The sequence below is a fragment of the Prionailurus bengalensis genome, chromosome D3 (genome assembly GCF_016509475.1).
Source record: "Prionailurus bengalensis isolate Pbe53 chromosome D3, Fcat_Pben_1.1_paternal_pri, whole genome shotgun sequence".
Classification (NCBI taxonomy): domain Eukaryota; kingdom Metazoa; phylum Chordata; class Mammalia; order Carnivora; family Felidae; genus Prionailurus; species Prionailurus bengalensis.
Window position 1 is genome coordinate 45911636 of NC_057356.1, and position 14939 is coordinate 45926574.

Sequence of the window (14939 nt, forward strand, 5' to 3'; positions counted from 1 at the left end):
CAGATTCTTCATAAAAACACTGTACCCATGGGCCCTGAGACTTAACTGGGTCTCAACTGGTGCAGGTGCGGGGAATCAGGAACATGCCCTTCCTGACACTCCGGCCCTGCAGTGGACATTCTAGATGGAAAGTGTAATAAGCAAGTGGGGAAGAATAAAGGGTTGTTCTCATTTAAAAATGGGCTAGACTACTCATGGGTACAATGAGAAAGCTAACGAATTGGAAGGAATTGGAGCTCCCCCATCACAGCAGTCCTCGAATACCTCTGGAGGAGAGGTATTTTCCTCAGGTGTTTTATTTGCGTAAACTCTTTAATAATTGTAGACTGCTATGAGAAAACATCACCAGGACCCATCAAAGAGTTTAGGGTAATTGACTTGGGTTTACAAAGCTGAGAAAAACTGATCCCCTGGTTCTCTTCTAGATTCTGAGCTTCCATCATCTCTCATACCAGATTTCTACCTTAATATACCTATCTGCTTGAATTATCCACTCTACCAAACAAATATAACCATTGTACTGTGCCTGAGTGCTTTTTGAAGCAACAAGTCGCTGCTTACAGCTGCTCATGTTGTGCACTGCCCAACTTCAAAGGGCAGGGCACTGTTCGGCTAGACCACAACAGTGTGTGGCAACCCTGAGAGTTTCGAAAAGTTAAAGCGAATCAAAACCTAGACAGTGACTTTCATGTGGTTTTCACAAACAGCCTCCCTACTCTAGTCAGGATTGTTTTGCTTACTCAACAGCCCCGAGTCAAGCAGGCACTTAAGGGCCAGCCCCTTGATACTAAGGTTTCAAGTCAATGGCACTCCACTGACCAGAGGGCAAAAGAGAAACGGCCACACACATCTTTAAGGCCCCTTGGCACACAATTTGTAGAAGTTCTAAGAAAGCAGCAAACGGGATCATGGTGACCACACGCAGAGTACCGTCACAACACAGAAGTAGGTGTGGTTTTACAGTGTTTCCCTGGGCTGCTCATGGATTAAAAGCTGAACTTGGTGCTGGTACAGATGGAAATCTTGGGCTTCTTCCAGAAGGCTGCCGCCAGTCTGTATATAACTCCACACACACACACCTTCACCGGGGCCTTTGCCAGAGCCCTGCTATGATGGCTACTGAGGCCAGAAGGATTCCTGAACCCTACAGCTCTGGGCCATCCCTTCACTGGGAGCCTCAGCCACCTGCAGCAAGGGAGGCCAAGGCCACCTCAGCTGTTGACACCAGGGTCACAGCCAGTCTCACAGGCCAGCAAAATCCTTCTCAGGAGCCCAACTTTCTTTATCTGGCCCCTGCAAAGATAATCACCTCCACTACCTGAAAACCACAATGCACAAACTTGCATGCAGGAGTCCTTCCAGGGAAGCATACGGAGCCTCTCTCTGATGAACCCCATGGGAGTTACAACTCCCTGAGCTGCCCACCACAGACTCATCCTCAGCCATTCACCATACTGTGCAGTCAAAACCTGCAGAATGAATGGGGGTGAGTATCTGACGTCCATTCAGTTGTTGTTGTTGTTTTTGAATATAATCTGAAGGAAAATTCATTGTTGTAAATATCTTTTTCTGGTATAACTGAGTTCTAAACAGGTTCTCAAATAAGAGCGATTTGTTTTTGTTTTTGTTTTTGATGCCCTATACATTTTTTTTTTAATTGAGATATAATTCACCCTTCTAAAGGGGCTCCTGGGTGGGTCAGTTGGTTGAGCGTCTGACTTCAGCTCAGGTCATGATCTCATGGTTCATGAGTTCGAGCCCCACGTTGGGCTCTGTGCTGACAGCACGGAGCCTGGAGCCTGCTTCGAGTTCTGTGTCTCCCTCTCTCTCTGTTCCTCCCCTGCTCATGCTGTCTCTCTCTGTCTCTCTCTCTCTGTCTCTCTCTCTCTCTCAAAAATAAACATTTAAAAAAAATAAAGTGCACAATCCAGTGGTTTTTAGCATATTAACAGAGTTGTACACCATCACCACCAGCAAATTCCAGAACACTTTCATCACCTCAGAAAAAAAAAAATCTGGGGCCTATTTAAAAAAAAATTTTTTTTGAATGTTTAATTTTTTTGTGTGTGAGACAGAGAGAAAGAGAGCGTGAACAGAGGAGGAGCAGAGAGAGAGGGAGACACAGAATCCAAAGCACACTCCAGGCTCTGAGCTGTCAGCACAGAGCCTGACATGGGCTCGAACTCACAAACCATGAGATCGTGACCTGAGCCAAAGTCTGATGCTTATCCAGACTGAGCCACCTAGGTGCCCCGAGGGGCCTATTTTAAATTACTCTTCTGCCTAGGCCATTCTGCAACCATAGGCTACTGACCACTTTGTGTTCCCAGAGAGTAAGTAAGTACCCAAGATATTCTTGCATTGACCTAAAAAGTTTAGCAATAACTCAAGATGAAATGTGGGATTGCTGGCCAAACCGTATAAACTATTACCAGCATCACTGTGCTCAGAAACTGGTAGACAAAATGGCCCTCAAACTGATGAGGGAGCATAAGGCAAGCTGACAGGCCGCAGCCCTGCCCACCCCCCAACCCCCAGGTGGGATATGTGTGATATTCCTCCCACTCCTTGGCTGCCCAAGAATGAAGGAAAGGGAAAAAACAAATGGTTAACTGATAGAGATCATAGTCCTGCAGGACCTAAGTCTCCATTACCCTCCATAGTGATGTGGGAATCAAAGGCAGAAGGAAATGGCAGATAGAACTAAATTTCCTTATAACCTGCAGCCCCTTGACAAACACTTGAGGCTGGCAGAGTAAAACGTTTTTCCAGGAACTTCCTACTGTTTTAATGTTAATGCTTTGCTAGAGGGAAAAACAACCTTAGCTTGACAATAGCCAGGCCTCCACTATCCTGGGAGTCTTCTTCAGCATATGAAAAGCTCACTAGAAACTTCCCATGGACTTTACCTCCCCAACTCCATAGTATATAACCAGTCTCTCTTCATGGTCCCTGGGCAGCTCTTTCTGCCCACGGGTCCTGTCTCCATGCTTGAGTAAAATCACCTTTTTTGCACCAAAGATGTCTTCAAGAATTCTTTCTTGGTCATGGGCTCCAGACCCCCATGAACCCCACTATCACCCCAAAAACTCATCGAAACCAAGAGAAGCTCCACAAGGAAGTTTAGTAACACTGAAGGTATTCACTCACTCCAGAGACTTTATAATAAACTGTAGAATCACTGAAAAAGAAGCATTTAAAAAGAAAAACCTGAGAGAAGGGTCAGGAGACCTAAACTCCAGTCTCTCTCTGCTATTCACCTCCCCTGCACCATCTTGGCCATATCCCTTAACTGCTCTGGGCTTCAATTTCCTCATTTGTAAAATATGACAGCACCAAGGGTAATCACTAAGATTCCTTCCAGCTCTGAGAATCATGAGTAACAACGAACAAGCATCACCTCTTGGTTGAAAGGCTGAGGGATTTCTTGAGGTGAGAACCATTTGCCCAAATCTAACAGTAATCACTCAGGGAGCAATAAGCATGCAAACCAAGCAGAACCAGCGAACTTTCCAAAGGCTTTGACCGAAACACATCTCAAAGGGGAGGTTCCTTAGGGGGCTCAGCAATGTCTGGTGGGTGGCAACCTCCTGGCCGTGCAAAAGAATGACAAGAGCGCATGTAAAGGCAGACAACCAGCAGTATGGGTGAGCAGATTGTTCAGGGTCAACACCATGGGGTCCATATGATTTTTATTTTACAAAGGATAGGCTTTCAACACATGAGAGTGCAGAGAGCATTCCACAGCAAACCTCAGAGTCTGGAGATAACACGAGACTGTGGGAACGGGCAGAAAATAGATGCGCATCAGTGTGGGCAAGTGTAGACTAATGCATTGAGAAAAAGGTAATTCAAATTATCCTCATGAGGCACGGTTTGGATGGGTCACATACAATCTAGAAACACTGAGTCACTCTCGACAGTTCCCTCAAGATACTAATTCAGAGTCTGACGCAGCTAAAACCACCAACAGAAACCTTTCATTGTTTTGGGCACCATAGGAGCTAGAAAGGGCCTTAGAAACAACCCGGTTCACCTTTCTCATTTTAACTGAGACTCTGAGAGCTCGGGAAATGTCTCATGCACAGCAAATGGCCAACAAACATTAGTTTAAGGAGCATGGCCAAGAAAACATGTATTTCCAGCCATACTGCACACAGATACTATTTCGTTATCTTTGGCACCAACTTCAAAACGGTAAAAAACCACGATGGAATAGAGTATTGTGGGCAATTCCTGAATCTGAAAAACCACTATAGAGTAACCAAGGCAGCAACAAGGTAAAGGTAAGCTTTAAAACTTGACTTCCTTAATCAGGAATCTTGAATATTGCAGGCTAATATACGACAAAAAGGTATGAAAGGAGGTCAATTAGAAGCAGGGTAAATTTAAACTTTCTGACCAAATCCTTTAGCACTAGGATTGAAGAGCGATTCTGGATGTTTGAAGAAGGAACTTTAGAAGTGGAGAAGGTGAGCACTAGTTTATCCGGCAGATAATAAGCCTGTCTGTACATCTGAGATCACACCAGATGAAAACACAGACAACAAAATTGAAGAAAGGGTAAGAATAAATTCATGGGTGATAAATCCACAATGGGTCCTTGAGACCAGGTTCAAGTATGTGGGCCGTGCCTAACCCCTGAGCTTCCATCCTGAAGGCAAACCACATTCTCTTATAAAACGTCCCTTAGGGATAATAAGGGGGTGGGGAGGGTGCGGTGTCAGAGCACTGGGTTGAATGGGCCACATAAAACAGTCCGACTTACCTGTCGGATGAGATGCAACTGCCAGGAGCACCACACTGAAAAAGAAACAGCAGAGCAGTGAAGAAGTCTTTCCCAGCACTGAAAAATCACAACGTACATTTCCACCCATTCTACTTGGAAAGAGTGAAATTAGCCTAAATGCAAATTATCTGCACTGAATGGTCTCATTCTGCCTAAATCCAACTTGTCAGTGAGAGGGTGAGAATCTCCCAAGATGCCTCAGATTTTGACAAGAGGGTTGAACGTACCCCGTGACGGACGGAGGATCTATGCCCCAGTCTGAGGTCATCCATGCCACCAAGAATTATCACACTCACCTAATCTTCCAAGAATATTTGTAAGCTAAACAAAGCAAACTGTGAGTTACAAATAGGCTGCAATCTAAAAAAAATAGCTGTTGGGTGTGAGCTGAATCTACTTTTGCCACAAAATTAAATTTGTAGAGGGTAAATTAAATTCCCAGGGGGCACCTGGCTGGCTCAGTCGGTAGAGCACGTGACTCTTAATCTCGGGGTCATGAGTTCAAGTTTCACGTTGGACATGGAGTCTACTTAAAAAAGACTTTCCAGGAGAGCGCCTGGGTGGTTCAGTCGGTTAAGCATCCGACTTCAGCTCAGGTCATGATCTCGTGGCTCATGAGTTCAAGCCCTGCGTTGGGCTCTACGCTGGTGGTGTGGACCCTGCTTGGGATTCTCTCTGTCTCTGCCTCTCCCCTGCTTGTGCTCTCTCTCTCTTTCTCTCTCAAAATAAATAAGCTTACATTTTTTTTTTTTAAAGGGAGATCAAACCAGTTGTTGGCTCTGTCAGGCAGAGCTTCTGGCTGACAGACCAGCACAGCTGCCTTAGGGATCTGAAGGATCCCAGTTCTCTGGGTGCTGATGGCCTCAGTGTCCAGTGTCCACAGGAAACTGAACGGCAGCCCTCGTTCTGATTCACATATCTTCATCACTTGTACTGAAATCCTTGGAAACAGAATCGTGGCTTTTTCAGCGGGGTGCGGGGCAGGCCCAGCCAGGAAGCCTTTGGCACCAGGCTCACAGGCAATGAGTGTCCTTACTGGAGGGGAAGGAGCTGGGCTGACAGAAGAATGAGTCAGGGGTCACAGAGGCTCACTTTTCCATCCCCTTATTCCTTTGCCACTCGAGCAGACTATAATAAGTTCTGGGGAGAAAAAGAACTGCCAGCGTGTTCTGATGTCACGGAAACATTTTAAACATCAAGAGCCTTCTGCATTTTCAGAAGAATCTCTTGAAAAGGCTGCTGGTATGTCTGGGCAGAGTGGAACTAATGATTGTTTTCAGCAGAGTACAAAAGAGGCCTATAGCCATGCTTGGAGTGGATCCTTTCAAAAAAGGCATTTTAATAAACTGATATTTATGAGCTTTATCTGCAGATGGAGAGTACAGCTCATGTTGAACGTTTTAAGATGAACTTCCTGCAGAAATCAGCATGACCAAATGCTGAGAGGCACATCCCCGGCCCAGGTCATCTTCCCAAGCATGGCTGCATTCGTGCAAACTTGGGCTCTCCATGGCAGAGCTCATGCTCCTTCTCAGCTAGGTCCCAGTCAGCGACCACTAACCTCCAAAAACACTAGGCAGCTGTTCTATTTAGCTGACAGAGCCCTATTCTTTGCTTGGCTTTTGCCAATGGTATATGAACAACAGTCCATATACCATATTTAAATATTATAAATCAAGCTTCAAACTTCATTCTATCTTAATAAATAAATATACCTTCAAAACAACCTGGAAGCCTGGATTAGAACTCAGAATTCTTGGAGTTCTTAGAGCTTCATATCAGAATGTGGTCGCATAGACAGATCCAGCCTCTGGCTCCTGGCTCCCAGTGAGCCCCCTTCTCTTTCCACCCCAGGCTCCTTCCAGCACACTGAGGCCTCACACGCTTGTGTGTGGACACATCAGCCTGCAAATCCACCCTCCATGCACACCCTCCTCCCCCACTAACAGCCTGGTTTTGGACACTTCTTGGGTCTAGGAAAGAGTTGGGAAGACAGACCCAAGGAGGCCTTGGAATCAAGCTCAGGACCAATTGAGCAGGGAATTCTAGATCCCAGGCTAGAAAGGAGGGTATGGGCCCTGGGAAGAAATGTCCCCTTAGCCTTATAGACTCCATAAGCCATGGGGAGAAGCATGGCCTTCTGAAGTATGGAGCCAGACAGAGGTCCCTCTTGCCTAGTCTACGGACAGAACTACGATTTGGTTTCCTCGACTTTAAGTCATCTCACAAATTATTTAGCTTGCCTTTCTGGTAGGCACATCGGCTCAGAATCAAAATATTGGAAAATAAAAATCCATTAGCGCCAGAAAGACGTGAGTTGTTCTTTGAAAATGTAAATTATATTTTACCTGAACATGTAGTTTAAGTACTGCTGGTCAATGTCACTAAGGAATGAGAAAAAAAAAAAAAAAAAAGATAAAACATGTGAAATAGTAGAAGTGTTTTACATACACAAAATAGTCACCTTCTACTAATAAATTATATTTATGGTTAAGTTTCTACATTTAAAAATTGTCAATAAATGGTATAACGAGTATACCAAACGAGTATATTCAAAATTAGTTCCTGGCTCATTTAAAAAAAATTTTTTAATGTTTATTTATTTTTGAGAGAGAGAGAGAGAGAGAGAGAGAGACAGAGTGTGAGTGGGGGAGGGTCAGAGAGAGACACACACACACACACACACACACAGAATCAGAAGTAGGCTCCAGGCTCTGAGCTGTTAGCACAGAGCCCAATGCGGGGCTCAAACTCAAGGACCTCGAGATCATGATCTGAACAGAAGTCGTACACTTAACCGACTGAGCCACCCAGGCGCCCCTGGCTCATTTTTAAAACACGCTTCCTAGTTTGGTGCTATCACACACATGTTCACCTGTGGCAGATTATCTTCTACATGTATTTTGCCTCCTTAAAAAGGAATGTTAACTCTCAGGCCACTGGACTGGCTCCTGGGGCTGCCATATTTGACCAGTAAAAATATAGGACACCCAAATAAATCTGAATCTCAGATAAAGAATCATGTTTAAGTATGCTCCAAATATTGCCTGGGACATAGCTACACTAAAAAAAGGATCACTACTTATCTGAAATTCAAATTTAACTGGGCATTCTGTATTTTATCTGGCAACTCCACTGGCTTCTTGCTGCAGAAACACTTCATTAAAAAAAGGAAAGGTGCTCTAGGGACCCAAGTCACAGCCTCTGAGCATAACCCTCTCCCAGGGGTCCTTGCCTTCAGGCCCACCAGCAGGCCCTGAAACCGAGAGGCCAGTGAGGCCAGTCGAGGGCCCCTGACCTCCCAGCTGCAGCCCAACTCACACTGGGACTCCTGTCTCTTCCATTTACATTTGCCAAGGCTGGTATGTTGACTGCCCACAATAGAGGCTTCATTTTACCCCAGAACAGACTGGGGAATTTCTGGGTCTAAACAAAGTCAAGTTAGGAAGGGGCTGAAGAAACCAGAAAAAAGAGTTGGTCTCTGAGTTGGAAGAAGTTAACTAGGGCCCAAAGCAGCGAGTCACACAATTTTTATAAAAATGTCATCTGAACGCTGCCTCTGAAGGGAGAGGGTAGAGGACCCCCCGGCTCTTCAAACATCATTGGTACGATCAGGTGCTGGTGGACCCCGCCTGGAACAGCCCAATAGCAGGACAAATGGCTTTGGGGGCCCCAGGCTGCTGTGCCCTGACCACAACCCAGACTTGCAGAGTTTCTGGCTGAACAGAACAAGCTCACGACACTATGGGCCTCACCTCTTTGCTTTAACCAAACAAGAACTCACCACACTTTAAAAGTTTACCTTAGGGCACCTGGGTGGCTCAGTTGGTTAAGCATCTGATTTTGGCTCAGGTCATGATCTCACAGTTCATGAGTTTGAGCCCCACATCGAGCTCTGTAGAGCCTGCTTCAGAATCTATGTCTCCCCCTCTCTCTGGCCCTCCGCAGCTCACACTCTGTCTCTATCTCTCTCAAAAATAAATAAGCATTAAAAAAAATAAATGAATTAATTAAATTTTACTTTAGCGTTGCCTGGGTGGTGCAATCAGTTGAGTGTCCGATTCTTGATTTCAGCTCAGGTCATGATCTCACGGCTTGTGGGTTCCGACCCCCTTGGGGCTCTGTGCTGACAGTGTGGGAGCCTGCTTGGGATTCTGCCTCCCTCTCTCTCTGCCCCTCCCCTGCTTGCTCTCTATCTCTCTCTCAAAAAAATAAAACAAACTTTAAAAAAATTTTAAAGTTTACCTTAACGCATTGGGTTTCCAGGACTTCTGCAATATCTTATAAGCCCCTGAAAACAAAGCAATGGGTGTTACTGGCACAGGGCATTCTGCATAAAGGGCTACAGGCAATTCCAGGGAGGCATGAAAACCACATGGACAAGGGCCGCCCTTCCCACGAGGGACATCCACAGCCGACAGGGGGCGACAACAACACTGGAGGGCTCCAGGATGTGAAAGCCACAATCCCTGTGATAAAAATTCAGTACCGAAGAGTGCTGGACCAGGAAGGCTCGTGATCAGCAGAAGGAGACAATTAACAGGAAGCTTTCGGCTTCCTTTGCAGGGTGCCCAGGAGAAAGAAACACTGGATCTCTGAACTGTGTGTAACAAAGTCAGGGCACTGCTTTCCCTCCACGACAGCAGACAGGAAACACTGAGCGTATGATTTGAAATAAAGTCAGACAGGCTTTTTATTTCCCTCCCTTGCTTTTCTTCGGGTATACTGCTGAAAGAGGGTGTTTCTGACCCAAACTTCTGGATCTCCCTCACCACTTTTTGAGAACACCAACCGGCATGTCCCAAGTAGACTTGAGCAAGTGGGGCCTGAGCCATGGTGAGTTAATTAATGTTTGTCGAGAAAAAGAGGAGACTATATTAGAAATGAAAATATTTGAAGAAAACTCCAAAACAGGAAAATCAGATCAGAAAATGCCCATGTAATTTTAATCCTGACACCTGGTTTTTTAATTTTTATTTTTAATATAATTTATTGTCAAATTGGCGAACATACATACAGTGTGTAAAGTGTGCTCGTGGTTTTGGGGGTAGATTCCCTTGGACACCTGGTCTTTAATCTTCCTATTGCTCAGAGTCACTGAAAAGTGGACATATATGATAAGGTCAAAATAATAAGCCTCAATTATTTAAGTAAGCATTCTTTTAAAACTTACCTACACAGAATAAGTGAATTACAGCCCAGAAATATCCATCTGGATCAAACTGTAACACAGGATTAAAAAAAAAAAAAAGCGGCTGTAAGTATAGACAAACAGGATCCAGCATAGCACTTGGAAACCCTAAATAACGGATGCACAGTGCCAAGCAAGGGTTCCACAACAGGACTCTCGGGGTCTTGGGCCAGTCCGTCCTCATTTCTCAGCTGGTTGCTTACAAAATCTTCCTAACAGGGCTCTTTGTCTCCAGCACCCCTTGCCCCATTCTCCACACTGTCCTCACACTGTCTCTAAAAGGCTAATCCAATGGTGTTGCCTATGGCTTAAAATCATTCACCAGTCCCCCAGGGACTTTAGGATTAACTTCAAACTCATGACACCCAAGGATCTCTCTGACAAGCCCAGTCCTATCTACTGTACCCCCTCCAGGGAAAGAATTTGCACTTCCCCAAGCATGAATGCTCCCCCCCCACCAACTTGGGGGGGGCACTCCCTCTCTTTTTCCCTTCCTTATTTTTCTCCACAGAAGCTTATCTCATCTGACATGCTCTATTTCACTTGTCACCTGTCTCTTTCTCTACCATCCACTAGACTGTAAATTCCCACAGGGCAGGAATTGGCACAGAGGCATGCACATAAGATGTGCTCACTAAATTTGAATCACAGAATACTCAGGACAGCTCCAGGACTGTGCCCACACCTGCTTTGTTCTCCTACCCAACTCCTCCTCACCCTTCAAGATTTTGGTCCGATAGCAGAGCAGGGCTATCATACCAGATACATCTGGTATCAGTTCTAAAATCCCCACTTATTCATTAGCTGGGGACCTTTGGGGCCTCATTATTCTTTTCTTTTTAAAATATTTATTTATTTTTGAGAAAAAGAGAGCATAAGTGGGGAGGGGAAGAGAGAGAGGAAGACAGAGAATCCCAAGCAGGCTCCTCACTGTCAGCACAGAGCCCAATGCGGGGTGTGAACTCACAAACTGTGAGATCATGACCCAAGTCAAAATCAAGAGCTGAACGCTCAACTGACTGAGCCACCCAGGTGCCCTGGGGCCTCATTATTCTTTAGCTCTGTAGCGGAGATAATAATAGTCCCTTTCCTCATAACACTGTGAGATTTTAAATAAAATAAGACTTGTAAAACATTGGCACAGAGCCTGGCACATAGATAGCTCCCTATAATTGTTAGCTATTCCTCCTTTCTGGGTCCCTGAGTCTTCTTAGGTGCCTCACAACATCCCGTATCTCCCCAGGACAGAGCTCTGGCCTCCCTGTGTTGTAATTATCTGTTTATTATCTGTCCCCCTCCCCTTCGCTCTGTCTAGACTCTGCCTGGATGAAGACAATTCTTCTTTGTGTCCCCAGAGCCTGGCTCAATGCCTGACACTTGATGGGGACTTAATAATTGCTGGGGGAGAAAAGAAAGAAAAGAGACCCACTAATGAGATGACAGTACTGGGGGGTAGGGGTGGGTCCTCAGTGCCTAATAAAGAAAAACTCAGGATAACAAAGGGAAAATCACTCTACAGATGAGGCCCTTGGCTGAGGGGAAAATCAACTTTGCCTCAATGCATGAGGCTAAGGCAACTTGGGCACTGGCTTGTGGGTCCTCCAAGCACCTACAGAGGGCAGACTGCACCCACCACAGCACCCACAGGCCAGAACTCTGCTGCATTGCCACAGCCTTGGGGAGAAGGCAATAGCCTGAGGAAAAGATGTTAACCTGGCCAAGAGGTACCGGCCCGGAAGCTTTGAAATGCATTTGTACAGACTAGGGTTCTTCTGATTCTAGGAGGAAGGACTAGAAAGTTCTGCTCATACATGCAAGCTTCAGAGAGTAAAAGACACTTGGAAGGCAAAATGAATGCACTTGAACTGACCTGGGAGTCATTGAAGGGGAGGCATCCTGCAGCAGCCAGGAGGAAGAGGGCACTGTGCAAAGGGAGATAAAACAGGCAGCTTCACTTTTCAACATCAAAGTGTTTCCCAGAGACCGTGGAGATTGAAACACATCGAGTGGAGCACGGATGAGGCCAAGACCCTGCGAGACCAAGCCCCGTTCCCCCGTCCCTCCTCTGAGAACCCCAGTAGGTAGTTGTCAACCATGTGCTCCACTGGTGACCAGACAGTTTCTTCCCCGGTGCTCAGCTGGCCTTTCCCCAGACACAGGCATTTGTAAAACCACAGCTGGCTCACTGGAGAAAAACAGGATGCCGATGAAATAGATAATAAAAGGAGATTTTTTTCAAACTGCAGATGCCCAAAAATACACTAGTGGAAAACTGGGCAATCAGGCTGTAGTTATAGCACTTGGGCAAAAGAAAGCACATTAAAACCTTGGGTGCAGCACCTTCGCCAAGTGATCAAACTTAACATGTCCAATGAGAGGGCAGATGTACATCATGTGCCTCCTGATAAGAAATCCTGAAAGGACCCAACGTCACTCAGACGGCATTCCTGCCAAATATGCATAACCCACCCCGCATGGCCGGCTGGACCGAGGCAGGGGAACCGGTACAGAGGACTCCTCAGAGCTGGGACCTCACAACCCTGGGAAGGTCAGGATGACAGGGAACATCCTGAGTCAGAGGAAGGTCCTCCACTCCAGCCCATCCCCATCCTAAAGCCTTGCCAACTCTTAAGAAGGCACACAAATGGCTTCAAGAAGACTCCGAGGCACCAGATTACCAAGGCACTCAGAGGCAAAGGGTGTGGTGAGTGGAGGGAAGCTGTCGGAAGGGTTTCTGGGACCACATAGGATGAGGCAGGTGGAAGGAGAAGAGAACTCTAATGGACTGGGTGTCTACCTATAGTAGAAGACTTTATAGAATATAGGATCCTTCCCCATCCACAGGCAGTGAGTGTTAGACAGCCCTTGGGGCTGAGAGAAGATGGGGGCCAGCCAGGTGTGAGACAGCGCCTGGTTTTCCCACCAAACCGGGCCTTGAGCAATACCTTAATATATCAGGTATTAGTGGGTTTTAATGCCTCTCTTTAACACCTGCTAATCTTTTAAACAAGAGAATGAGTCCTGACAGTGTTGCTGTTATTTTTTTTCCAAGTAGCAGCCTGTAATAAAAGCAAAACAAAAAGTCCTAAATCCGTGTGTCTGTTAGTTTCCTATCTTCAGGAATGAGCTTCGTGGCTATTGTAGAGGAAGCCGGAAGCAGCTAGAGAACAAGGCAGTTAGCACACTGGAGGCACAGGGACCGCCTGAGGGTCCAGCCCGGTTCGTGTTCCAGCCGAGGCGATGAGGCACAGAGGGCTGTGAAGTCTGCCCTGAGTCACTTTGCCGTGGCCCAAGAGGACAACTCAGATCCCTGACCTTGCAGCCAGCACTTTTCCACCATGGGAATCATAAAAACCCATTAAGTTGCAAACAAATATTTTTCAAATTTTAAGTCATTCCCATGTTTTCCATTTTACTTCTCCCATCAGCAGCGTACAACTCTTAGTGAAGGTTTGGGCGCCAGCAGCTAAAATCTATACACGTTACTTTCCCCTTAGGAACAGAATATTTCAGGGAAAAAATACACAAAGAGAGAAAGAGTAAAATTTAGAATAAGACACAAAATAGGGGTATCTGAGCGTACATAATAAATTCTGTCCACTCTCAAATAGGAATCTGCAACAGTTTATCATCAACAGTTAAAATTAGGTTAAATCTTCTATTTTAGAGGGCTGTGGGTTTTGGGGGTTTTTTAAACTTACCTACAGATCTTTGCAGGAGAAGTTTTCTGTGTGAAAATAAAGAGACTTATAGTTACTATTTAAAAATTCTTTTTCCCCTTAAAAGAAAATATTTTATTTTTAATTGTTTTTAAGGTTTATTCATTATTGAAGACAGAGAGAGATTGAGCACGAGTGCGGGAGGGGCAGAGAGCAAGGAGACACAGAATCCGAAGCGGGCTCCAGGCCCTGAGCTGTCAGCATAGAGCCCGACATGGGGCTCAAACCCATGAACCACGAGATTATGACCTGAGCCAAAGTTGGACGCTTAACCGACTAAGCCACCCAGGCGCCCCTAAAGGGAAATATTTAGATCCAGAGGCAAATAAGTTTTGAGTAAGCTTATAGGGGCCTTAAGCATTTGCTGCACCTCAGTATTTCTTGGGGCTTTTTCTGCTTGGACCACATGAAGAATGACTCAGAGGTCCAGAGTTGAATCATCTGGGCAAAGCACTCTGGGTGTGCAGTTTTACTACCCTCACCACTGGAATTATGTTTACTCACAAAACCCCAAAATGATGCCAGGGCTAAGCCTACAAATATCTTATACACCAAGAAAAAAGAGAGAAATTGATGTGACCTGTGTAAGAAGAGAAATTAAGCTCTTGTTCAACTTCTGTTCCAATCTATCTCCTTATATTTTCCTTTCATTAATCCGGCTCTGACTCTGGGCAGTGTTATAAATCCTCGGGGATGATGTATAAGTGAAGAAACATGAAAATGGAGAAAGAACAGTTAACTCCCCCCACCGCCCCCAAAAAGAGAGAAAGGGCAGACTGGGGAAATTGGCATTTAAAGCTCTCTGAAATGAGGAAATTCTAATGCAGACTCTACCTTTAGCCTCCCCTTTTTATTAGTCATCTAAAGGGAATTAGTCCTTTGCACTCAGGAAAAAAGTTCTAGCAAGGAAAAGCATAGATTTTTCTACATTTGATAGAGGAAATGACAGATTAATTCTGGTCATTTCAAAAGGATTACTTTGCTAGTTGAGGACAAACTGTAGTTTTTATTACTCTAGTTCAGGGAAAGTGAAGTATGAACATATTGTTTAAAAATGAAGCACTCGGGGTGCCTGGGTGGCTCAGTCAGTTAAGCATCCAACTTCGGCTCAGGGCATGATCTCACAATTCATGAGTTTGAGCCCCACATCGGGCTCTCCACTGTCAGCACAGAGCCCGCTTCAGATTCTCTGACCCCTTCCCCTTTGCCCCTCCCCCACTTGCGTTTTTTTCTCTCTGTG

At 45.5% G+C, this 14939-nt stretch overlaps 1 protein-coding gene across 1 annotated transcript in view; it reads right to left on the minus strand.

Annotated features, from left to right (window-relative positions):
• Window positions 1-14939, minus strand: part of TMEM241 (transmembrane protein 241) — a 118383-nt gene that overhangs the window by 54511 nt on the left and 48933 nt on the right. Inside the window, exons 6-11 of the mRNA XM_043558452.1 lie at window positions 13682-13707; window positions 11851-11902; window positions 9963-10011; window positions 9035-9080; window positions 7138-7173; window positions 4769-4803 (exon numbers count right to left, since the gene is read on the minus strand). Coding sequence (XP_043414387.1) covers window positions 4769-4803; window positions 7138-7173; window positions 9035-9080; window positions 9963-10011; window positions 11851-11902; window positions 13682-13707 — 244 coding nt within the window. The remainder of the gene's footprint in view (window positions 1-4768; window positions 4804-7137; window positions 7174-9034; window positions 9081-9962; window positions 10012-11850; window positions 11903-13681; window positions 13708-14939) is intronic.